The sequence below is a fragment of the Gobio gobio genome, assembly GCF_949357685.1.
Source record: "Gobio gobio genome assembly, chromosome: 12".
Classification (NCBI taxonomy): domain Eukaryota; kingdom Metazoa; phylum Chordata; class Actinopteri; order Cypriniformes; family Gobionidae; genus Gobio; species Gobio gobio.
The window spans coordinates 9,898,119-9,924,229 of NC_137105.1; the positions used below are offsets into that span (position 1 = coordinate 9,898,119).

General features: G+C 38.5%; 1 protein-coding gene across 7 annotated transcripts in view; it reads right to left on the reverse strand.

The window, feature by feature from the left end:
* Positions 1-26,111, reverse strand: part of afdna (afadin, adherens junction formation factor a) — a 168,933-nt gene that overhangs the window by 34,001 nt on the left and 108,821 nt on the right. For 5 of the 7 annotated variants that reach the window (XR_013817697.1, XM_079832080.1, XM_079832077.1 and 2 more), the window contains exons 15-22: positions 22,702-22,722; positions 21,698-21,843; positions 17,736-17,830; positions 15,422-15,687; positions 11,147-11,290; positions 10,594-10,792; positions 10,168-10,271; positions 8,173-8,253 (exon numbers count right to left, since the gene is read on the reverse strand). Coding sequence is in view for 6 of the 7 variants with exons in the window: in XM_079832080.1 (XP_079688206.1) it covers positions 8,173-8,253; positions 10,168-10,271; positions 10,594-10,792; positions 11,147-11,290; positions 15,422-15,687; positions 17,736-17,830; positions 21,698-21,843; positions 22,702-22,722 (1,056 nt within the window). In the remaining variant the exon portion in view is untranslated. The remainder of the gene's footprint in view (positions 1-8,172; positions 8,254-10,167; positions 10,272-10,593; positions 10,793-11,146; positions 11,291-15,421; positions 15,688-17,735; positions 17,831-21,697; positions 21,844-22,701; positions 22,723-26,111) is intronic. The other 2 variants (XM_079832081.1, XM_079832078.1) reach the window with 1 other exon arrangement.

Here is a 26,111-nt window from a genome sequence, read left to right on the forward strand (position 1 = left end):
ACTGAGTGCATGTTATCAACAAGTAAGAAAGCTGAAATACAGTCCAATATTGTGCAGATGAGCAGCTTCTCCTCTGCTGTAAGGTCTCAACTCATCCTGAGGGAGATGCATGTCGCCTGGCAAAGCCCAAAAGCTTTTCTGATTAGACTTTGAAAGTAAGTATTACGCTGTGATGAGAAACAACCGCTCAAAAACCAGTCTCTCCACATTAAAGAGTGAACCTGCGGTGAGAGACACATGAGAAGCCCTAAGGTTGAGTTCTGAGGCGGGGCGGTTTCTACGCCGTCTGAACACGACTGATGCAGGAGTCTCGTGCAGGCACAGCGGGCGAGCAACTGAGCTGACCTTTCCTCAGGAAACTTGAGTTAAACTTGCTTTGATCAAAGCCGGAAAACCTGGCACGCAGAACATGAAATGGAGTACGGTCTGTAAAAGCCACTGATAAAAAACAGATGCATGTTAACAAGAGAACTAATTGCTACTGTTTTTAAAACAAGGGGTGAGGAGATACTGGCACAGAGTTCATTGCTGTTTGATAGAAGGCTAAAAGAAGTCAATTCAACTCTCTGGCGGCTCTGTTCTTTCTAAAAGTGACTGCTTTGCGTGCTTGAAATGTTTTTATAGAGAATATTGACAACAAATTATTAAGCTCTTTTTTTAAGGGCTGCTTGATTATGGCAAAAATCATAATCACAATTATTTGACTCATTATTGAAATCACGATCATAGGTGGGTGATATGATCAAAGTAATTTTAAATGTCAGTGAAATTTCACGATTATCAATACTTCAGCAAAAACTAATACCAGGTTGATTCAAGGGATAGTTCAACCAAAAATAAAAATGACCCCATGATTTACTCACCCTCGAGCCATCCTAAGTTTATTTGACATTCTTCTTTCAGATGAATACAATCAGAGTTATATTAAAAAAAAATGTCCTGACTAATCCAAGCTTTATAATGGCAGTGAATGGCAGCCCAAAACTTGAAGCAGAAAAAGTGCATCCATTCATTATAAAAGTAATCCATACGTCTCCTGGGGGGTGAATAAAGGCCTTCTGAAGTGAATTGCTGGGATTGTGAAAAATATCCATATTTAAAACTTTATAAAGTAAAATATCTAGCTTCCGGCAGACCGCCTTTTGTATTCAACTTACGAAGTAAGTGTAACGTCTCTTGCAGTTCAAAATGCTTACGTTACATCCAACGTCATAGTCGCACCAGTTATGCTTTTTCGTAAGTTGAATACGGAAGGCGGTCCGCCTGAAGCTAGATATTTTACTTTATAAAGTGTTAAAAATTTATATTTTTCTTACAAAAACCCATCGATTCACTTCAGAAGGCATTAACCCCCAGAGCCGTGTGGATTACTTTTATAATGGATGGATGCACTTTTTTGGGCTTCAAATTTTGGGCTGCCATTCACTGCTATTATAATATGCTTGGAAGAGCCAGCATATTGTTTTAATATAACTTTGACTTTCTTCTTTTAGACAAATACAATCAGATACACCTAGAATGGCTTGAGGTTGAGTAAATCATGGGGTAATTAAATTTTTTTTGGTAAACTATCCCTTTAATGAAAGCCAAAGTTTCTCAAAACAGCGACAGAAGACAGTTAGCAATACAATAAGAAAAAATTTATTAAATTATAAACAAAACCGACAAAATACAACAGAACAAAACAATTTTTTTACAAATTAAATAAATAGTGCTTTAGGTTTTTCGGGAAGATGTACTAAAAGTGGTATTCAGAGAAGTAATAGCCAAATCAAAGGTAAAATAACACTGATTAAATATAGACTAATCCTTATTAAAACTACAGTTTATTCATTTAAGAGCAGTGAGTGATTCTATTGTTGTCTTTTGTTGTTTGATAATACGCTTTTAATAACACTGTTTAATATCAAGCACATCCCGCAGTTTAGCAACAATAAACTGCATTTTACAACACTCACTTATTTGGCTGATTTGGATGTCAAGTTTGGGCTTTTAGGGAGGAATGAAAGTGCACCGCTGTGAAGGAAAAGAAGGTGCACTGGGCGGAAGCAAGAGAATGATGATAGATAGACAGATGGATCATATTTAATAAATTAACTTTTGATCAACGTCCGATCAGAATTAAAAGGTCAGCTGTTACGCACAACAACACAGAACAACGCCTCATGTGTGAGTTCAACACATTTGCACAAGTGTGCATGTTGCCGAGCGTGTGATGTGGGATTGTATTCTAGGTGTGGTTGTTTTTGTACTCATCTTTCAGCTTAAAGAAAATAATAACGTCTGTGCAGCTAGTAGACATCTCGGCATATCCAAATTTGAGCATGTGAACACATCTCATGTTGTAAATAATATTTTACAGGTGCGAAATCCTTTGTAAGCAAAAACAGAAACCGTTACACACAGCAGCAGGTTGTTTGTCTTTCAGTGTGTCAGAGGGTAAAGGTCAGTAAACCTGGGGACGAACTGAATCGATTTGCTTGGGGCCTAGCATTGGCAATAAGAACTTCTTCTAGGGCTGTGCAATTAATCGAATTTCGATTTCGATTTCGATTTTGCCTCCCAACGATCACCAAAATAGTACAATCGAGAAAAAACGATTATTTTGCCTTGCGTTCTGAATGAAACGCGCACGCGCACATCCGCCCCTCCCGAACCCACAAATCTCTCTCAGGTCGTGAGTCTCGTGTGCATATCATCCGCTGGAATTTAAAAACTCGGCGCGAGTAAAGATGGCAGAAGGAGGGCAGTTACAGCAGCGTTTGGTGAGCAAAAAAGGCAAAACCAACTCCGTTGTCTGGGAACAGTCTGGCTTCGAGGAATCAGACGACGAGCAGAAACATGCTAAGATTTGCTACATGGTAGTGGCTGCAACGCAAGGGAACGCCACGAATTTGTTTAACCACTTGAAAATTAAACAGAGTGACCTATGACAATCTAATAAAGAAACAAAAACTGACGAGAGCAGGGGTGCCGTGTAAACGTCCTTTTTCCCCTTCATATTTTTCAAATAATTCTCTCTTTGTAAACTTTGTTCAATGCATGCGAGATTGCGAGTGCTGCCATATTTTCGAATATGACCAGTCGTTTTCACCGTCATCACCCGGGTTTAGTGCTTTAGGGTTTAGGTTTAGAATGAGAAGCCGCGCGCGCTGTGAGAAAATGTGTCTCTGTGCGCTCATCCGAGAGCGCGCACACGTCTCTCAGCGCGCAAATATTGAGTTCTCTTTCAAGTCTTGCTCTTAAACGGACAAACTCACACAAAACGTATGTCAACATGTCCATCTTGATGAGTATCTTAGCAGACATAGTCTGTATATGCCTTAAGTGAACTTTATACAGTCGATAAAGAAGACGCGAGGTCTTAAAGGGGCAGTAGCCTTTACTGCTGTCTGTTTAATGTCAAACAACAAAAGACAAGGACATCACTCACCGCTCTTGATTGAATAGCTTTTGTAAGTTTAATAGGATTAATCTTTAATTTATGCACTCAAATATGCAATGTTATTTTACATTTGATACATTTCTGTACCTGAAAACTAATGTTAGACGTACATGAAAAGCATAGCCGAACCATATTGTTGATCTTATTTATTTGTGGTTATCATTTTTACGTGAATACTTTTATACTTTGATTCGAATATATGTTATATTATTTATTTTAATAGTTCAAAAAGTACAACAAATGTTACAATTTCAATTGAATTGTTGAAAGGTGTATTTTTAATAAATACAACACATTCCCAAAGTCATGTGAAATAATCGTGTTACATAATCGTGATTTCAATATTGACCAAAATAATCGTGATTATGATTTTTTCCATAATCGAGCAGCCCTAACTTCTTCACACATAACGGTATACCACAAAAAGACAGTTCAAGCTCATATATGCCCCGCAAGCGGTTGTCTGGCGTAGTCGGCATGTTTGCATCTGCAGTGCAGACATTAGACATTAACAGGAAAGTGTTGAAGTCTGAAGGTGTTCACTGATAACAGTACTTGGAGCAGATGCTCAAACCACAGAATTCCAGATTGCTTTGATGGTCCTAAAACCTCATGCAGCAAGCAAACAAAGTCTACAACTTCTTGGTCCCACCCTGACGCTTCCTGTCTACGGAAAAGCTTCCCAAAACTGCCGTTGCAAATACAGAAAATTGGAAGCCCAGCTTAGGCAAGACGAGTGCAACAGAGGTAGAATTGAACTCCAGTACTCATGCCCCCCCTTCTTCAGTTTCAAAACACTCGTGGCGTACTCTCTGGAGAGCCGTACCCCAACCGCACAGTTTCCTGCTCAAGGTTTACGGTTGTGGATATGATTGGCAAATCAAGTCCTCAGGGACCTGCACGTGTGGACATAAATGGCCGAGTGTAATTTGTTAACAGCCCCAGGGAGTCAAGGCAGTGCCTGACCTCTGACAGAGATGGCGGAGTCCACGGTGCACTAGAAAAACAGAAAATACATCTATTCACTGAAACTTGACCCGTCACCATCATTTCCTGCCCCGATTAATCACCCACAACAAACAACACTCTGGAAAAAAAAAGCAGCCGGGACAGTAGTTCGCTCCTGAACGTAACCAGTCCTTATGGTCCCGTCTAGACGGATGGAAGACAGATGGACTGCTGAGGCTGTCAGCTAATGGTGGGTGCCAAACATCATGACTATCACAAGAGACTTTCAATAACGAGCTGCTTTCAGTCGACGGTCTTCATCACGTCTGAGTGGCCTCCATTCCAGCTCTAATGATCTGCAGACGCTTGGCCTACTTGCTTCAGTTAAGAAAGACCAAACAAAGAGGTCTGTCTTCCTTCATGGTCCTCTGGTAGTGCGTTTAGAAGACAGCTCCGTTTCTGGACACAAAGGAAACGTCTCTCCGCTGAATATTTTGCTGTAAAGGGACAGAATTATGTCCAAGACATGAATCATAGCTTAATTTGAGGGTTCGGTTTTTTACGCGCAAACTTGACATCTTTTGCTTCAAACATAAGAATGTCCTGAAGTTTTACTAACAAACAACTTGGTTGTAGTGCTCTCATGCACTAAAATAGTCCCTTCATAGACAACACATCTGTAAACTTTCAAATGGAAGATGGTCCTCCGATGGGACACAATTCCCTACTCTTACCATCTGCTTTCTCTGTCAAAGTACGAAATTTCACAAACATGATCATCTTGATGAATGCACTCTGACAGTTTGAAGCATCTCTATTTGGACAATTGTAGGTTTCATTTTGCCTAAGGGCTGAAGTTAAGTTCTTGAGCAGGGTATGCACCCACACCTGTCAAAAGATCCCACTAGAAAGTGCACAGTGTCCTAAATCCAAAGAAGAAATGGTCAAAGAGGGTTTTCATGGTCCTGTTTTCTTTTGAATCTGTGATTCAACATTTTATTTTGGTACATTTCCACGGTGGGTAGTCACATTGGTTTCACTTTATATCAGTTCAGATTACTAAAAGATCAGGAGACAAAACTCCATGTTGGGCTCACATTCTGTTCTACACTCTCAAAGTCCTCAGGAAATCCAGGCTCGCGTACGGGAGTCACACATCCTTCCATTGTTGTCATGGATGAGATCAAGAAGCCCACGAGAAGGAAGTCAGTGAGCTATTGTGCAACAAATCAAGTACACAAACAAACAGTTTTGCTTTGAGAAGTTGGGTTCTGCAATAAAACAGAAGACCAATCCCGTTTTGATTCTTGCGGCTTATAATAACTTATTTCGGCACCGAAGCAGAATTCATGGGAAAACGTCAGGTAGGCCCTCGTCAGTGTGAAGTACGGAGGTCAGGATTTCCCTTGTTCTTTCCCCTGAAACGTAACACCATCCCAAAAGAGCTGTTATCGCACAAACATCTGCAGCCTAAGAAAATCAAGCCCTGGGACGGTAGCATGGCCATATGGCTGGACAAACCCTAAAATATTGTTTGCAACAAGTAATGACGAGTCACTAATACTGGGATACATGATGGGGAACTCAATGTCCAGAGTTTGTAATCATTATCCCTGTGACCCTGAATACACAACACCGCTCTGTGCACAACATCTAAGATTGAAAATGTACAGTACAGTACAAAGTTATCACAAACTAACACAAAATGAAATGTAGATATGCTTAGCTATGCTTTATCTGTACAACCGCTCTTAAGTGTGTTTTTGTGCATAAACTGATATGGTTTTAAATGTGTGGCGAGAGCCAATAGAGAAAATGTACCACCTGTACAACGTGCACGTTTGTGCAGTCTGGTCGCATGACTCTGTTTACATTGGCAAAACATTGCTTTCTCACACTTGATAACATTCGCCGGAATTAATGTGTGCAAGTGTGCATGTCCTTGTCTGGCATTTATATAGTCTGAAGTACCATGTTTAGGGTACAAAAATTACTTCAATTCCTTTCCTAGTAAAAAGATCTCAATTTTACAATCATCTGATAGCTTTAACGTTTTACAATTAGCAATAGCTAACATGAAATTATAAAAATAAAAACGAACAGTATTTTAACATCATTTATTAATCTTAGGGTTAACCTTAATTTCTACATATGATATCTTTCTGTTGTATGAATTAGTACTAGACCATTAGTAATACCATTAGTATGAATGAAAATGAACCACGATTAATGAGCATTTGTTCATTTGTAGTTCAAGATACCCAATGCATTTTAATAATGTTCTCAAATTGAACCTTATTGTAAAGTGCCACCCTGACGGCAAACTATAAACAAACTAAAATCACTGTGATGTCTTTTTTAGCACACCATCAATCTCTCAGCGTTTACTTGCTCACTCTCCCACATAAAAAAAAGACACACGCTCCATGTCAAGTGGTTTCTTACCGGCTCCTTCCTCCCGACCACAGAGAACCACATGGTGCTGCGCTCCTCTTTGGAGTCGAGACTGAACTGAGAAATCAACTAATAGCGGTCCAGGAAAACGTATCCAACTCTTTCAAAGCAGGCAGGTCTACTGAGGAGCGACTCCTGGGCTACATGTTAAACACCATATGCAAATATCTGAAGCCAGAGTAAGAAATACCACATCCAGACTGTTATGCAAGAGAAACTCCCACAACTCACTAACAGTTAGGTGAAGTTTTAACTCGCCTTCCAGCTGCGTCCCAGCACACCGGGACAAACTGTCTCTCCTCTTTAGATCCTCCCCTTTGTCCCTAAGCATGCCTTACACCCCTTCTTCACTCCTCCTTTCCTTCTCCTCCCATTTTTCACTCCTTCCCTCCCTTTCTTTTCCTCCATTCTACCTCTACCAAACGTCATGCTTCCTCAGAGACACTAAGAGTTGAAAATAGAAGCTGTAAAGGGGAGGTTTTGCTATGAAAATAAACAGTTCCTGTTAGCCCCCTTCTCCAGCCTCTACACCTCCTCTGAACCTGAAGCACATCTGGTGGAAAAAAAAGGTTCTTCTGTCCACCAAAGTGGTGAAACACAGGCTACTGAACTGAAACTGTTCCATAAAACCCACAATGAAAAATCTAAATCTGAAACAGAACGTTGCGCAGTAACTTGTGTTCTAACTGCATATATCAGTCACTACAAGTAAGAGTTTAGAGTATAAACAAAACCCTAACATGCAATGTTGACATCGAAACTAATCTTTCTCTGCTGATGAGAGTAACTGGTGGAACCTTGCCAAAAACATTGAATATTTTAGTCCTTTGAGTCATAAACTCGAACATAAAAAATGTTTTTGTGAAACGTGTGACGACCCAAAAGACATTTCCTTCTGCTGAAAGGAGCAGTCTGTCTGACACGGAAACAGAATCGATTTGCTTATGACTTCGTTTTGAATTTGAATGTTTGACAATCACACAGACCAGCTTGTGACTAAACCAACCAAGTGTGTCCTCTCAAAAGCACATGCCTGTTTGGACAGTCTGTTATGACCTGAGCCTGGCAAATTATGCCACAACTTTACTGCCCACTCAGATTTTAGCAGCTTCCAACATCAGGAACCAAAATGGTTCTTCAAAAACTCTTACTGTTCTCTTTATCTGCATCAAAGTGCTATTGGATCTAGATCTATGCCCAAACCAAATGCCATCCTCAAGAATTTAGATCATTTTATCCCTGCAACAGCACTCAGACCCCTGCAAGAAACGCATAAAAATTTAAAGTGGGGCAATATTATATTCCCCAAAAAAGAAGTCTCTTACCTTGGCCGCCACAATACTGAGGCCCATCCCATTGTGTTTCTTCAAAGTCACGGTCACAACTTCCGGTTCCTTCCGCATTGGCTGTGGAGAGAGAAGACAGGTGAGTTTACTTGTGAAAAGAACTGAATCTTCAGCTTTAGGTCCACACTGCTTCTGGGAGCTGTGTCTGGTGGCTGTTACTAGAGCAAACTGAGCTAAGAAGAGGAGGAGGAGGGAGAATTAGGGAGGTTCTGCCACTGCTGGTTCTCAGAGCACAGCCGACCGCAGAGCGAAACGGCGGGCTCTGGAGACGAGTCAAGAATGAAAGCCACATGCGTCGGCTCCAGAGTGCATCAGGCCTCAGTGGGCTCGCTTATGCACAGGCCGGGCCTGGGAGAAAGAGACCAGATTCCCACAGAGGAAGAGTGCCACAGCCTCTCCTTAAGAGCCCCACTGCGTAAATGCTGCACATGGCAAGCATTCATTGTATATGGAACTTCAGCTATGCTACCCATCCACATTGTTGAGAAGAGCTTGTGGCTTGGAGGCAGAATTGGTTTAATTGGTTGGCTAAAAAAGAAAGAAAGAAATAAACTACCTGCATGCAAATAGCAAGAGGGCAAGTGTCAAGCATGCTCTCTTCAAAAAGATTTTCTGGGACAGCATGTTTTCAAAATGTCTCGAAAAAAGTGCATTTGTAAGTAATTTTGCTTGTATAAAGTGAGTCAAACAATATTCAATGTGGAAAAATGAAAATAAATCTATCTATCTATCTATCTATCTATCTATCTATCTATCTATCTATCTATCTATCTATCTATCTATCTATCTATCTATCTATCTATCTATCTATCTATCTATCTATCTATCTATCTATCCATCTATCCATCTATCCATCCATCCATCCATCCATCCATCCATCCATCCATCCATCCAACCAACATCTAATTTTTAATAATATTAATATTAATGTGGACTTGTCAAGAAAGGGATAAATACATAAATAAACTATTGGCAAGAGTTTAGAAAGACAGCTACAAGCCATCAGCTACAATAGTCGCCTAAAACATTGTCTGAATACCTATTTTGCTATTAGAGAACATTTTTTCTGGGCCAAGATAATGTCTTGATTATAAACATCATCTTTTCTCTTTAAAACATTGTGTCCTGAATCATGAACAATAAGACCAGGAATAGCAAACAAGGTCAATTTTGATTTCATAGTGACTGAGGAAATCTCATATGTACAATGTGTGAGTTTTGCGGTAAGCATTGGTCCTGGGACGGCTGTAAGAAAGGGATGTGGGAGTGGGTGGGTTGGTCTGGCACACGACCAAGTTGCGTTCATAAGATTTCTGTGTGGTATTTAAATGCGCTCCGAGCTCCAGCTCGGTCTGCTGTTAAGCAGGCCAGCATTATGTAAAAAAATTAAAATTAAAAAAATTATGAGATTATGACATTATGTAAAAAAAAAAACATCCACTTACGTAAAAATAAGAGAGACAGTAAAAACCGACTAATTACAGGGGAGGAGGAGCAATTAAGGGCTTTGCGTGTTCAGGGTAAGGAGAATGATATTATTTACAGCCAGTCCTTGGGCATTATGGTCAGATATTGCCCTCTGTGGTGTAACTGGTGTTGGCTGGAATCTAAGACAAATGTTAGTCTGACAGAACACACACTAGCAACTGACATCAGACATTCCCTGGATCCGTTTGCAACCGTTTTAAAGTATTTCTTTAGTGTCACTGTTACACTGTTTGTAAAAAGATAGATAGATAATTAAATTATCTATCTATCTATCTATCTATCTATCTATCTATCTATCTATCTATCTATCTATCTATCTATCTATCTATCTATCTATCTATCTATCTATCTATCTATCTATCTATCTATCTATCTATCTATCTATCTATCTATCTATCTATCTATCTATCTATCTATCTATCTATCTATCTATCTATCTATCTGCTCACCTACCCATCTATCTACCCAAATGGCATTATAACTTACCAGTTCTGACGTGTCAGCTGAGAAATGACTGTCGCAATCGGCCCCTTCAAAATAGATGGTCCAAGTTCCCGGAGAGCGTGGATGAGGAGTCAATCTACAGAAACCTGGAGAAGAACAAGCTGATCAGAACACATCCACCAAACGTAAAACTCGAAATGTCACTGTCTTTGTCACACACCTGTAAAAAACACACTCACACTCTCCCTCTCTTGCAAAACACAAATACTGATAGGAATGGAGGCAAACAGACTTTTCTACAGGACCTTAACAAACCACATTCCATTGACATTGCGTCAGCCTTAAATAAATAAACGCAACAACCTTTGATGATTCACCATCCACCTGATACTCATTGTGCACACCACAATTGACATCAAACACTCTGAAACTCATTTAGAGTTGCGGCAGTCTGTTTATCTTCCGTACCTCTCTGGCAAAGTGGCTCTAAGAACTCTTGGAATCCGTTGGGAATGTTCCGCACCACATCGCACGAGTAGCCGTCCTCGGGCAGTAGGAAAGGCAGCTGGAGATCAGGGTCCTCTTCCAGCTGTACTTCCCGCCCATCGCTTCGGGCCAGTTCGTCTGCCGTGTTCTCGGCCACAGCCACCACGTGATCGATCAGCTCCTGTGGGCACGACAGGGACAATGATCATGACGTTACATAAGAACTCTAGCGAAACTTGACATGCAGCGAAACTCTCCTCCATCCAATGTTGTATATCTTTGTAGAGTGAGCTTTGGAAAAAATGCAATGCATTTAATTCAGTCTGGGAGAGGTTCCAGAATGGCTAACATCAATTACAGCACCTTTTACAGTAATGAGTGTGATATTTCAAACAAACAAAAAGGTCATTTTATGAGGTTGGAGGAAATGAGCAGAGCTACTGTGAAAGTGCAGCACACCTGGTTCGGTTTATCTCAAAAAGGACACATGTCATCAGGGCAGGACTAAACTGCCCAAATGAGACAGTTCACTTACAGGAGGAATGTAGGGTTCATCAGGAGCACAGTGGTAGTTGCTCAGCAGAGCGTTGAGCTGCAAAGAGTTGAGCTTGAAGCAGGTGTTGTTGATGTTCTGCACGTCTTCCATGGAGTACTTGTCCATGGTGAGGAGGGTCGTTGCCTTGAGAGACAGAGGGTCAGTTATGATAAAGTTTCAATTCATAGTTCATCATCTAATTAGGACAGTGGTTTTTAAGGGTGTGTTCACACTTGTAGATTATTTCGCTTGGTTCATTTGGCCCGGACCCCCCAAAAAAAGTCCTGGTCCGCTTAGCGTTCACACTGGCATTTTAACACCGAGCCTAAAGGCATTGGGATATGTCCTTTTTAGGGTCGCATCTTTTAACATCTTGTCCCGTTTTTGGTTCGTTTAAGTGTCTTTGGCCCATGTAGCGTTTATTTTTCATTTGAACCGCACCAGAGTTTGTTTGGAAGCGGACGAGACCCATCTTTTCAGCGGTCTCGGTCCGTTTGTTTAGGTTCGGGTGGCAGCATTCACACTTATTCAAATGAAACGCACTAACAGAGCAATCGCACCAGGGTTCGGTTTATTCTAACCAAACCTGCCAAGTGTGAACACTCCCTAAACCTTTCAGGACAAGCACAACCTTCAATCAAACCAGAACATCATCTAGACACTACCAATGTACCCTCAAAGACAGAACATAGGGTGCTTCTCAATATCCCTTCTCGTTTCCTCGCTCCTCCGTCCTCCATCCTATGACCCTGAAAACGACCGAGCTCAGCCATCTGGTAGGACATCTCAATTCTCTAATTGCACCGCGAGGAGGCGAGGATCGAGGAGGCTTCCTTCGGAATCATGAGCGAGGATACACGGGTGTATCCTTTGCGGAAGTGTTTTATCAACTAAATGTGACGCACGTATAAATTCTCCTCCCCCTTCACATCAGTTTATTCATCATTATTATTATTATGTTTACATGTACAAGACACAAATGTATGTCAAATAACAACAACTGACAGTTGCAGAATTATATCAAAGAACAAGAAAATGAAAGAAACAAACTGTAATACTATCCAACAAATAAAAAGCTGTTAATAACTGGGAATAATTAGTTATTAATAACTGGTAATATTAAATAAAACATGGAAAAATATGGTATTGTGTAGGGGTTGAAACTATTACAATATAAATAGTTATCTCTAATGTTCAAGAATCCCGATGTGCAAACTAAATCCAGCGGTGTAGAGTCATCATTAATTGACGACGCTTTGAAGTGACGCTAAAGGGAGCGGGGATATACAATTTAATTTCACTTCATTCAATTCCTCCGTCCTCACGTCTTTTCCTTGCATCCTTCCCCCGCATCCTAAAGGGGTGGAGCTAAGACGCAAGGAAAGGAGGCGGGGAAAGGAAACAAGGATGCACAAATAAGAATTGAGAAGCACCCATAGTCTATGAATTAGGGTGTTAGATGGACAAATCGAAATTAAAATAGTTTATATCAGAAAATAAGAAATAACATAAATATACATTTAATCATAAATACATTTAAAGATATTTAAATAAAAATAATAATAATCTGTATTTTTAGTATTGTAAACGGTCTCTGCAAAGCACTGGTGGTACGTGCACTACAGTTTAAAATACATTGAGGACAATACAACCATATTTATATGTCTGCACTAAATTGCTGTAAAATATATATATTTTTTACATCACTATGACTTGACAGCAATGTCACATTTAAAACAGCATTTTAATGATATCATGATTTAAATAAATATTTGCACTTTAAAAACCACTGTCACACTGCAAGAGAATTCAAGTGAAACTTTCAAAATCTGGTGAAAAACGGTCAAAAAAATAAAACACAAGATACACTTTTTCTTATACATTCATATACTTCTTAAGGTAAAATCTTGATGTTGGGAAGTTAGCCATGTTCACTATCAACTACCCCTAAACTGGAACACAAACGATTAGTGAAAGCATGAACGGGCAACATAACCTAAGGTCACGTTTTTAAAAATGACACATGATGTTCCTCCATCTTATAAAACAATCATTATATACACAAAACAGACTAAGCCATAAGAAAGAAACTCAAAACAGCTCAAGGGATTATAATCCGGTTGTGCGTGTACATGCATGTTTAGCTGATGTTGTGGGGGTAAATGTTTGCAAAAGAATAGAACAAGCTCTTTATGTGGATGCACCCACAAGAAAAAAGGTTCATAAATGGGGCAAACCATATCTTGATTGTGTTTTAGGATTATAGATTTAGCACACAGCAGTGGGGTGTGAGAGGTGACAAAGCGGGTACACAAACAAAATGCTGAGTTTTGCTGTTTATTTCGTTCTACCTCACCTTAAAATAATATTAAAACCTAGCACGTATTTCTAACAGGCAAAATTCAGCATCTAGTGTAAAAATGGGCAAATAGTAGTGCCATAAAAGGTCAAATACATAACATCCAATCAGTTACCCTCATCTTTCTGTCAAAACTGAGTGCCTCCACACAAGCAGCGTGCATATGATAGGTTGCGTGCAGCGAAGTATGCTGCCTTAGTCAATCGCACTACATTACTGCCATTCTCGAGGTTGAGTAGCATTTACATGCACTCTCATAATGCGGTGGGATAATGTAATCCTATTTAATGGGATTTTTTACCTCATGTAAACTTTGATCAAACTAATGCGATTAAGCTCAATCGTGGTAACCATATTCGCATTAAAACAACAGTTCAACAAACAAAACGGTAATATTAAGTGATGTACATTTCGAACACAGTATTGTCAATATTGTTTGCTCTATTTTGCAACTAAATAATAGTTCCAATGCAAGCCACAGCAGAACTGTTATGCGTCTCCAACACACTGCAGTGTTGCGTTAGAGAACAAATCGGAGGCTTTGAAAGAATTGGGATCGATGAATACAGTCAGCTACAGAATTAATACAGAATACAGTTCATACATACAGTCAGCCACTTGCTTCGTTACTGAATGAATGACTGACTTGAGGACTCACTCATTAAGACTGATACATATTTTTAGTAGGGCTGTCAAAAGATTAATCTCGATTAATCGCATCCAAAATAAAAGTTTGTGTTTGCATAATATATGTGTGTGTACTCTGTTAATTATTATTTGTAGATAAATACACACACATTCATGTATATATTTAAGAAATATTTGCATGTATATACTGTATATACATTTATATAATCTATAATATATATAAATATAAATGTTTTATATATAAAAATAATATTTTTTTCTTAAATATATACATGCTTGTGTGTGTATTTATATATAAATAATAATTAACAGAGTACACACATATATTATGTAAACACAAACTTTTATTTTGGAGTTTTAGTTTAACTTTTAGAAGTATCACTTCATTTTTACCATCATTTCATATCTCTACTGAATTTTTTATTTATTTAAAACATTATCTCATAACATTATTTATGGCATTGTAATTGCATTTATGCCACCTCTGAGCAGCATTAAACTGTGTGAATACATCTGATATAGCTTGTGCCACTGCAGTGCAAATATGCTTCTGATGATACTGATTTCATTTGATTTAAATTATTAATTTTGTTTAATTCATTAATACATTTTTTATTTATTAACTATATTAATAATTCAATTAATGGAATTTTCAGAATTTGACAACTCATGACAAATACATGTTAGAAAAAAAATGACTGGTTACACTTTATTTTGAGGGCTCTTTATTACACTGTAATTATACATTTAAGTACTGAGTAATATTAAGCAACTACATGTACTTACTATAGGGTTAGGATTAGGGTTTGGTTTAGGGTCAGTTGCATATAATTATGCATAATTTATAGTAATTACTATAGTAACTACATGTAACATTTAACAATGACACTGTGAAATAAAGTGTTCCCAAATTGCCTTTATAAAGGTAAAAATGCACCTGAAAATCTATTTAAGGGTGCATATAGTCCCTTAAAGGAAAAGGTTTGACTGCAATCTAAGTGGAAAAGAGGGGATACTCAGAAGGATGTTATAAGTTTGGGAACAACTGATCTACAGAAAAAGAGTAAATTGTTGGACCAGATAAGTCTAAAAATGACAAAACGTGTCTGTAATGGTTTGGGATCGGGTGTAGTAAACATAACTAGTTTAACCTCTAACTTATATTAGTTAAATTCAAAATAAAAATAAAAATGCATAAATAAAAAGGCAACTTTACAGAAGGTCTTGATAAGTGTAAGTATAACAGTATGTATATTTGTGTGTGGTACCTGGACTATGCGGCTAAGGTGACAGTCTGCAGCCAGCTCCAATCCTTGTTTCTCAGCCCATGCCTCGATATGGCTGAGCTGCTGTCGTAGGATGGCGCCCCAGTAGTGCGAGCACAGGCCCGAGTCGGCCTCCGTCACCAGCTTGTTAAAGAGCCACATATTGATGAAGTGGAAGAGCTGCGAGAACAGCTGGATGGTGAGGGCCGCGTTGACTCGGCACCGCCGCAGAAGGGACATGGCGCCTGTCAGCGTGTGCAGAACATCGTCTGTGGCAAAACAGGAAAGTCAAGGCTTTTAATGTGGTATTATCAGAAAAAGGTACTATTATTCTTGTATTTATTTTAATTGCAATTAAAATGGTGCAATGTTAACTATTGCTATTAGCTGGAACAAATATTTATTAAATACGTTTTTTAATATATATATATATATGTATATGTATATATATACACAGTGAGGAAAATAAGTATTTGAACACCCTGCTATTTTGCAAGTTCTCCCACTTAGAAATCATGGAGGGGTCTGAAATTGTCATCCACTGTGAGACATAATCTAAAAAAAAAATCCAGAAATCACAATGTATGATTTTTTAACTATTTATTTGTATGATACAGCTGCAAATAAGTATTTGAACACCTGTCTATCATCTAGAATTCTGACCCTCAAAGACCTGTTAGTCTACCTTTAAAATGTCCACCTCCACTCCATTCTTTATCCTAAATTAAATGCACCTGTTTGAGGTCGTTAGCTGCATAAAGACACCTGTCTACCGCATACAATCAGTAAGAATCCAACTAATAACATGGCCAAGACCAAAGAACTGTCCAAAGACACTAGAGACAAAATTGTACACCCCCACAAGGCTGGAAAGGGCTACGGGGAAATTGCCAAGCAGCTTGGTGAAAAAAGGTCCACTGTTGGAGCAATCATTAGAAAATGGAAGAAGCTAAACATGATGGTCAATCTCCCTCGGACTGGGGCTCCATGCAAGATCTCACCTCGTGGGGTCTCAATGATCCTAAGAAAGGTGAGAAATCAGCCCAGAACTACACGGGAGGAGCTGGTCAATGACCTGAAAAGAGCTGGGACCACCGTTTCCAAGGTTACTGTTGGTAATACACTAAGACGTCATGGTTTGAAATCATGCATGGCACGGAAGGTTCCCCTGCTTAAACCAGCACATGTCCAGGCCCGTCTTAAGTTTGCCAATGACCATTTGGATGATTCAGAGGAGTCATGGGAAGAAGTCAGGTGGTCAGATGAGACCAAAATAGAACTTTTTGGTCATAATTCCACTAAACGTGTTTGGAGGAAGAAGAATGATGAGTACCATCCCAAGAACACCATCCCTACTGTGAAGCATGGATGCATCATGCTTTGGAGGTGTTTTTCTGCACATGGGACAGGGCGTCTGCACTGTATTAAGGAGAGGATGACCGGGCCATGTATTGCGAGATTTTGGGGAACAACCTCCTTCCCTCAGTTAGAGCATTGAAGATGGGTCGAGGCTGGGTCTTCCAACATGACAATGACCCGAAGCACACAGCCAGGATAACCAAGGAGTGGCTCTGTAGAAAGCATATCAAGGTTCTGGCGTGGCCTAGCCAGTCTCCAGACCTAAACCCAATAGAGAATCTTTGGAGGGAGCTCAAACTCTGTGTTTCTCAGCGACAGGCCAGAAACCTGACTGATCTAGAGAAGATCTGTGTGGAGGAGTGGGCCAAAATCCCTCCTGCAGTGTGTGCAAACCTGGTGAAAAACTACAGGAAACGTTTGACCTCTGTAATTGCAAACAAAGGCTACTGTACCAAATTTTAACATTGATTTTCTCAGGTGTTCAAATACTTATTTGCAGCTTTATCATACAAATAAATAGTTAAAAAATCATACATTGTGATTTCTGGATTTTTTTTTTTTAGATTATGTCTCTCACAGTGGATATGCACCTACGATGACAATTTCAGACCCCTCCATGATTTCTAAGTGGGAGAACTTGCAAAATAGCAGGGTGTTCAAATACTTATTTTCCTCACTGTATATTTATATAAGATAAGATAAGATATTAACACGCTGTAAACTGCTGTAAAGGAACTGAAATATCACTGATTTGGGCAGAGCACTTCTGCTGTTGAGTTTCAAAATCACCACTAGGGGGTCCCACAACCATATCAATTTTCACTTCAAACTAAGACAAAATATTTTGTGTCCTTTAAACACAGGTTAAGACCTACTTATCTACTCATAGTCATATATGCCAGGTCAAAAAAAAGCAACTGTTGTGCATCTGAAAAGGTGAGATTAGGTCTCTGCTCACCTATCTTGGGCCTCTGTGGGTTTTGTTCATCGGGATCTTCCAGGAAAGCTGGCATGTAGTTATTCAGATCTGACTGCAGGCAGTGCACCAAGTACCTGCAGGAACACACATTATTTATTGTCCATATATATCCACCAGCAAGGGCCTGAAGGAACATGCTGTAGAATCCCACAGTAAATCTGAGACCTGGCCGCTTCACAAACCGCACGGCCCGCACAAAAGCACAGTTGTTTCAGCTGGTCATTCCAGTGCTTAAATGAAACGGAGGCCCTCCGACCACATTGTTTGTGCTGAAAACCGGCCCCAGGACCGCAACTCTCTCTCTCGTACACCCAAACTACAGCTCAGCCAATACAAGCCAGACCCAGAAAATTCCTTACATTCAGCACTTCCTGCCACCTGATAATGGTTACAGGAACACAGTATGAACAAGGTAAAATGTGTTTTACAAATCACCTTTGCAATGGACTACTGAACAAACAATTAAATTATGAATTATTGTTTTCATTTGACATAGAAATAGTGCTGAAATTTATGTATAAATAAATAAAAAGTTCAAGTTTACATTTCATTGAATATATATATATAAATATATATATATATAAATATAAATATATATATATATATATATATAAATATATAAATATATAAATATATATATATATATATATATATATATATATATATATATATATATATATATATATATATATATATATATATATATATATATATATATATATATATATATATATATATATATATATATATATATATATATATATTCAATTAAATAAATATTTTTACATTTTATATGTATATATTTTTCTTGTTTAATTATAATGTATACATTTTGGAAATTTTATATTAAACATTATATTTTTTTAAATATAAATACAATTTTAATTTGACAAATCATACCTTTGAACATTAAATTAATATAGCATCCGGATTTATTTATAAATAAATTATATGTATAGATTTTATTTAGCATTTTATCCAGCATTTTTATATACAGTTAAACCAAAATGTATTCAGATACCTTCAACATTTTCTCACATTATCACAGTTTATTCGCTTTAGTTTAGAAAATGGTAATAAAATATGACAAGAACTCAGAGTTAAACTGTGTCAGAACAAATTCATTTTGCTAATGTCAGATAACTTTGATAAAAAGTTGTAATGGATTACAATCAACCAATCAGCTGTTCAATTTAAGTACACAATCAGATAATACCAATTTAGGTCAACCAATTACCAAGCAAAGCTGAATTTTGTTCAGTCTGTGGTGTAAAAGGTCACATTAGCAATTAAAGAAAAAACATGGTCATGTCAAAGTGTCTGAATAACTTTGGTCCCAAATTTTTCTCAATGTTACTCGTCGTCCACTGTACGAAGAATTTTTGGGTATAATGTGTCCGTTTACTTTATTTTGCTATCGTCACTTACATAAATGAACTATAGTGTCCTGCACCCACTAGTTAAAAATGATATTAGGTGTCTGAATCTTTTTTGGTTTGACTGTGTCAGGGTTTCTGCAGGTTTCATCAAATCTAATTTAATGCTTTTTAATGCCAATTTGTTTTATTTTTAATGCCATATATATGTCGCTAAATGTCGATAGATGACGTCATACGGCAATTCGAATATTTGCATTCACATTCTGCCAAGTGTCAGCCCTTTATATTTGTTTGCTTCTCTGCTGCTACCCTTTATGCTCCCATTTTATATTTTAATACAGCCAAATCCCCAATAAAATTGTTTCATCTATATATTTTTCAGTTTTTGTTGTCAGACAATATAAAATGGTGACTGAAACGCGGCCCATTAAGACTACATACAGGGCTCGACATTAAGCCTTGTCATTCACTTGTACGAGTAAAACAGTTGCTTGTCCGAAAAAAAGAGATTTTTTGTAGTGTAAAATTTCTGAAGCAATATCCTTTTAGAATATTGGAGCTTTAACATACTTGAATCTACATGTGTGATAGATTTGTGTCTGTTACCAATCAAACTAAATCATTTACAAATTTACAATAAAAAAATTACAACTGCATTAAATAATTTTATGGGATTGTAAGAAATGTTAAGAAATTAAAAGTAAACCACCAGTAGATGGCGTCAAGTAACTGTCTTAAGTGAGTCATTCATTCAAACGATTCATTCCAATGGCTGATTCATTCAAGAATGAGGCAGGTGTTTATAAATGGGTCATTGAATCTTTGACTCAACCGATTGGTCAAAACGCTGAATCATTCAGTAACGAAATCAAGACTGAGCCTGCGTCTCAATGTGCATTCTATCCATCCTAAAGACATTAGTAATATTCAATACTATATAGGGCGGATAGTATGCACATTGGGATTCAGGGTTGCTACACTATGGTTCTGCTGTGATCTTTGACTGTTTTTGTTCTATTTTAGCAGTGAAAATAATTTCAAACAATGTTCCTTCTAAAATGTAATTGACTTAATATTAACTATTTGTTAACTGGACTGTTGTATGAAATCAGTGTCACGTTTTTAATCGTGATGCTAGCCTGCTTAGGAAAACAGCATTCTAGGTTGTGTGATTTTCTAAAAAGTTAAAAAAACTCCACATTTTGAATTTTTACCGCAGTATGTTTAACTGAGTTTCCTTATGTGTGTGCGTCACTCATGTGTCCATTTCCCCTCGAGATGGTGCACAAGCCTAAACAGCTATTTTTTTAGGAGAGCCACACTGATAGGGCAAAATCAATAGCCACTTTTACTGCAAAGTTATCAAAAGTTCCATCCAGTCATAAATAGCATGTCTGCTTATCAGTCATCCCTCAACATACAATATGCAAAGCAATAAATACAAAAGGTAGATAGATAGTGGGTATGCATAATATATTTTAATGTAAACTTTCTGTCAATTGAAATTTTTTTCTAGATTATTCACACATTTTTCTGTCTAAAACATGTTTTTAATATATTGTATGATGTAATAATTCCACAGTAAATCACCAATGTAGAAAAAATAAAGACAGTATATATTAAATATTTGTTCAAAGTTAATTTTAGACGTTATTTAACTCATTTAAAACTCATTGTTCTTATGAGGATACTTCATAAAACGTACATTTAGGCATAATTCTGTGTGTTATTGTTTGTTAAAGAGCGAAAGAGAACTTGATTCTGGCACAACCCACACCACTAGGCTGCGTCAGAAATCACGTACTGGGTGAGTAGGTACTACATTTGAATTTGAACGAACTTCGCGACCGTTAAAAAAATATGTTCTATATAGTATGAATTAATGTAGTATGAATGTAATCCGGACGTACTACATCCGCCATGTTGTCATCATGTGACCTACCAGCGTCAGTTGCGTCCCATCACCTCCATTCATAAATCGTCTTCCATGGCCTCATGGGAGGAGAGTAAAGTGTCCATCGCATGCGCACTTCAGAATCTCGCCGAATCTCGTAAGAATCTTACTATGAATTCGGACGTACTACTCTGTTGGCGTACTGTTTTTCGCACACTATATAGTAGAGAACTATTCGATTTCGGACGCAGCTCTAGTTTTTTTGTTCTCTGGCAGAGCGCACAGCCTCAACTGAATGCGCTGCTCCTCTCAGCCACTCAGCAGACGCAGAGAGAGGTGCGCCTGCGCAGTGGCAGGAAAGCAAGATCTCGCGCTCGTGCGGCAGTAGCGGGGGTTTCGGAAGCTAGATCAGGTTAATAAGTATATTCATCACATTGCGCTTTCTTATGAAGGCTATATTCAATATAAACTGGCTATCTAAAAAAAATAATGCCTGTAAGAATACAATTTAATGCTTTTTAATGCCATTTAAGGCCTTCATTTTCGCAAAATCCATTTAATGACTTTTAATGCTTTTTAATGCCCCGCGGATACCCTGTGTGTATATAAAAATGCTGTATATGTTAGCAGCTCAATAGGAGGAGGTGCATGTGTGTGCAAGCACTAACTTGAAAGCCATCTGAACCAGGTGAGCGAGGACATCCTGTGCGTCTAGCGTGATGCGACTCAGATCCTTGTCCTGCTTGATGAAGTTCAGCAGCTCTGAGGCATTAGCCATCCAGAAGGCCAGAGCCCCGGCGATGTTCTTCTGCTTCTGTGCAACGACACACGAACACAGAGATGGGGTGTTACACACAGCTAAAATGAAACAATCCCAACATACAAACAAAAAAGAAAAGAGTTACAGCCATGAGAAGCACTGAGTAGAGCTCCCAGGATAGACATGTGCCTCTGTCCAACCCTCCCGGCCTCCAACAACCAGTCACCGCGTCCAGACAGAGTAGAAATCATTCATATGTTAGAGTTAGCTCAAGCTAGGCAGGACTGACTGGGAAGCTGCGATGACTGGTTGCTCTGGATCCCACATCCCTGCAACACAGAGAGGGGATACACACGGTCCGGATCCCAACGGACCCCTGCGTATACCCGCACACGTCTATCCCACATAATGACGACGACAGAAACCCCCCCCCCCCCCACCCCGCCACGACCCTCCCGAATACGTCATACTGGCCACAGGAAACATCCATAAGAACAATGACGTTAACCACAGACATGAAGTCAAACGAAAAGGAAATTAAAAGTTTCCAAACAAAGCAAAAGAAGATGGGGTAGTCTCTCATCCACACTGAAGTGCAGTAAGCAGAGGTCAAAAATGGAAGATGCCGCAATTAAAATGTTGCCGCAATCAGAGGTTTTTTTTTTTAGTATCACATGGTTCAGGTTGAGTCATATGAGGGGTTATAAACGATTGCGTCCAGCTGTAGGAGGAGGGATTACTTAGTTGGCTTGGGTTTGCTTTCTGTTATGGGGGGATAAAAGAGGCATGGAAGACGGAGCGAAGCTGACAGATAGAACGGAGAGAGAGCGAGAGAGAGAGAGAGAGAGAGAGAGAGAGAGAGAGAGAGAGAGAGGAAGAATGAGACGCCTCCCTAGCAGTGCAAACTCCTACCTGATCACCTTCAGCAATCTCCTGTAGAGATAGTAGGTGTTGGGGGGGGGAGGGGGGAGACAGACATTCGACAGGACAGAAAGAGAGACTGTCAACAACAGCCATGGCATGGACAGAATTCACAGGCATGTAAACACAGACATTCACGCTCACACAGAACAGGTCACATCATCTTGCCTCTGCCGTACGGGACTGGTTTTCTCTGATGCCAAGGATAACACTTGCTGGACGACACTAGATAAATGATTTCAGGGACGTTGCAGAAATGTTTATGTAGATAAAGGGGAAAGTGTTTTTAAAAAGGTTGCATGAGGTCATTCCCACTACTGTACAATGATTTTTTAAAGAAATTAATACTTTTATTCAAGCAAGGATGCATTAAACTGATCAAAAATTATATTAAAGGGTTAGTTCACCCAAAAATGAAAATTCTGTCATTAACTACTTACCCTCATGTCGTTCGACACCCGTAAGACCTCCGTTCATCTTCGGAACAGAAATGAAGATATTTTAGTTGAAATCTGATGGCTCTGAAAATGCCTCCATTGGCACAATGGCACGTTACACTCTCAAGACCCTTAAAAGGTACTAAAGACGTCGTTACAAAGTCCATCTCACTACAGTGGTTCTAAAATAACTTTATGAATCGGCGAGAATAGTTTTTGTGCGCAAAAAAACCCCTAAATAACGACTTATATAGTGATGACGATTTCAAAACACGGCCTCATGAAGCTTCGAAGTGTTATGAATTAGTGAGCCGAATCATGATTCGGATCGCGTGTCAAACCGGCAAACTGCTGAAATTTGGCGATTCAAACTGCTGAATCGACTCGCTGATTCATAACACTTCGAAGCTTCATGATGCCTTTTTTTGAAATCGTCATCACTATGTAAGTCGTTATTTAGGGTTTTTTTGCGCACAAAAACTATTCTCGTCGATTCATAAAGTTACTTTAGAACCACTGTAGTGAGATGGACTTTGTAACGACGTCTTTAGTACCTTTTAAGGGTCTTGAGAGTGAACTGTGCCATTGTGCCAATGGAGGCCTTTCAGAGCCATCAGATTTCAACTAAAATATCTTCATTTCTGTTCCGAAGATGAACGGAGGTCTGACGGGTGTCGAACGACATGAGGGTAAGTAATTAATGACAGAATTTTCATTTTTGGGTGAACTAACCCTTTAAATACATGCATAATGTTGTGCTGGGCGGTATACCGGTTCATACAAGTGTTTATTTGTGTTATGATATGAATTTTGATTATACCGCAATACCGGTATATGTCTCTTAAACAACATTCGGAATGCGGCGCAGGGCGACACTGTTTGAGAGGGGTGAATCCAAGTGAGAATCCAAACAACACGCGGCGCGCACAAGAGAGCGGTTTCTGCGTGGAGCGCCGCGATGAGATTAACAACACACACCACATGGATCATATAGATCAGATACAGACCGGAGTGACCATGTTTATGCTTTTTATAGACATATTTCATATACTCTAGTGCCCTAAACATGAACCAGCTCTTTGTATGCGCACATATTTCATCACGTCTTCTTTAAATGAAATATATGTGCAAACAAGGGGCACTAATACTACAGCCGTACGTCTGATCACGACCGCGATGACACGATGGATAATACTCCCACACCGAAGACAATGATGTAAGTTAATAGACTGACAGTTCAAAGAAGAATGGGCAAAAAAGTACGGCTTTATTCTTTCTGTGTTAAACTTATGCTGGTTTTTAAAGAGACAGACTACATCCGTTCATATAAATAACAGTCTCTCATTTTAGACACTGTATCCCAAATAAACTCTGGGTATAAGGAGTAGGGAAATGGGATATTTATTAAACAACTATATGCATTTTAATATTGCAGTTAGCCTGCGAGATATATAATTTGAACACCTGGGTGGCCCACTCAAAAAAAGACAGCAGGCGCTGACCAAAAAAGCACATAAACAGAGAGCATGTGGACCTCATTTCTGAACTGTAAAGAGGCGTTCACAGTCATTTGTGGTGACAAAATGATGAAAGAAAAAAATTGCTGAGAAAAAGTTTAACTTTATGCAAATGAGCAACGACGACTCATTGATATTACTGTGAACGATTTCACGGTTATGTAGGATTTGTCTCATTCAGTCTTGCTCACGATATGCACTGGTGATAGATACAGTACAGTTCAAAATTTTGGAGTCTGTGAGATTTTTTTTATTTTTATGAATTTAATATTTTAGTTTAGCAAGGATGCATTAAATTGATCAAACGTGACAGTAAAAATGGCAAAAAAATCTAATAGATGGTGTTCTTTTGAACTTTCTATTTCAGGGTTTCTGCAGGTTTCACCAAGTCAAATTTAAGACTTTTTAAGACATTTTTAAGACCATTATGAATTAAATTTAAGACCTATAAAGGAAATGCAGTCACAAAATTACTTGCAAAGTAAATTTATTTATTCAAATTGAACAATTCGATAAACTTGTATCGATAAACTTGCACTTCCCCATAGCTCAATCCCACCAGGATATTTTTTTGGTGATTTTTGAGATCAAAATGACTGAATTTGTGGGGGTAATTTCCAGAAATTTGCAAGGTTTTTTTCATAATTAGGGTAGCACATTTACTGTATGTTAGATTCACAATAGTCACACATGACAATAGAATAAACAAAATGCATAAATCTTGTTTATTTTGGAATCTTGACATTATTTTGCGGTGAAATTACGAATTATGCAGGATCTCAAAAAATGCATTGTTGATTTTTCGTTGTATTTAGTAATCGCGGAAATGCGAAAAACTGGAGGACTATTATCTGAAGAATAAAATTAGTTTTATGTGTCAGTGGTACAATCCGAAAGAGACTCCCGCCAATAACACGAAAGCTGATTGGCTGCAAAATAAGACGCATGTTGGTCTCATTTGTAGTCGTAATACAGCAAATTATATTTGGACTAGCGAAAGAAAGAACTACAACTCCCAGAATTAAGAAACAAAACAAAAAAAACATTCTAAAGCGCTGTGGGATCATTTCAATGAGCATTAGAGGTAGCGTTACATGGACGTAGGAAAATTAAGACCTGTTTAAAATGATATAAGACCTAGAACTCAATACATCTGCGAATTTAAGACTTTTTAAGGCCTACAATTTTGATTTTGAAATTCTAGACTTTTTTAGACTTTTTAAGACTACATCCTGAAAAATTGATAATCAGAAATGTTTCTTGATCAGCAAATCATATTAGAATGATTTCTGAAGGATCATGTGACACTGCAGACCGGAGTACTGATGCTGTAAAATCAGCTTTGCATCACAGAAATAAAAAATTAAATTTTTAAATATACCAAAACAAATTTGTAATAATATTTCGCAAACTTTACTGTATTTTTCATCAAATAAATACAGCCTTT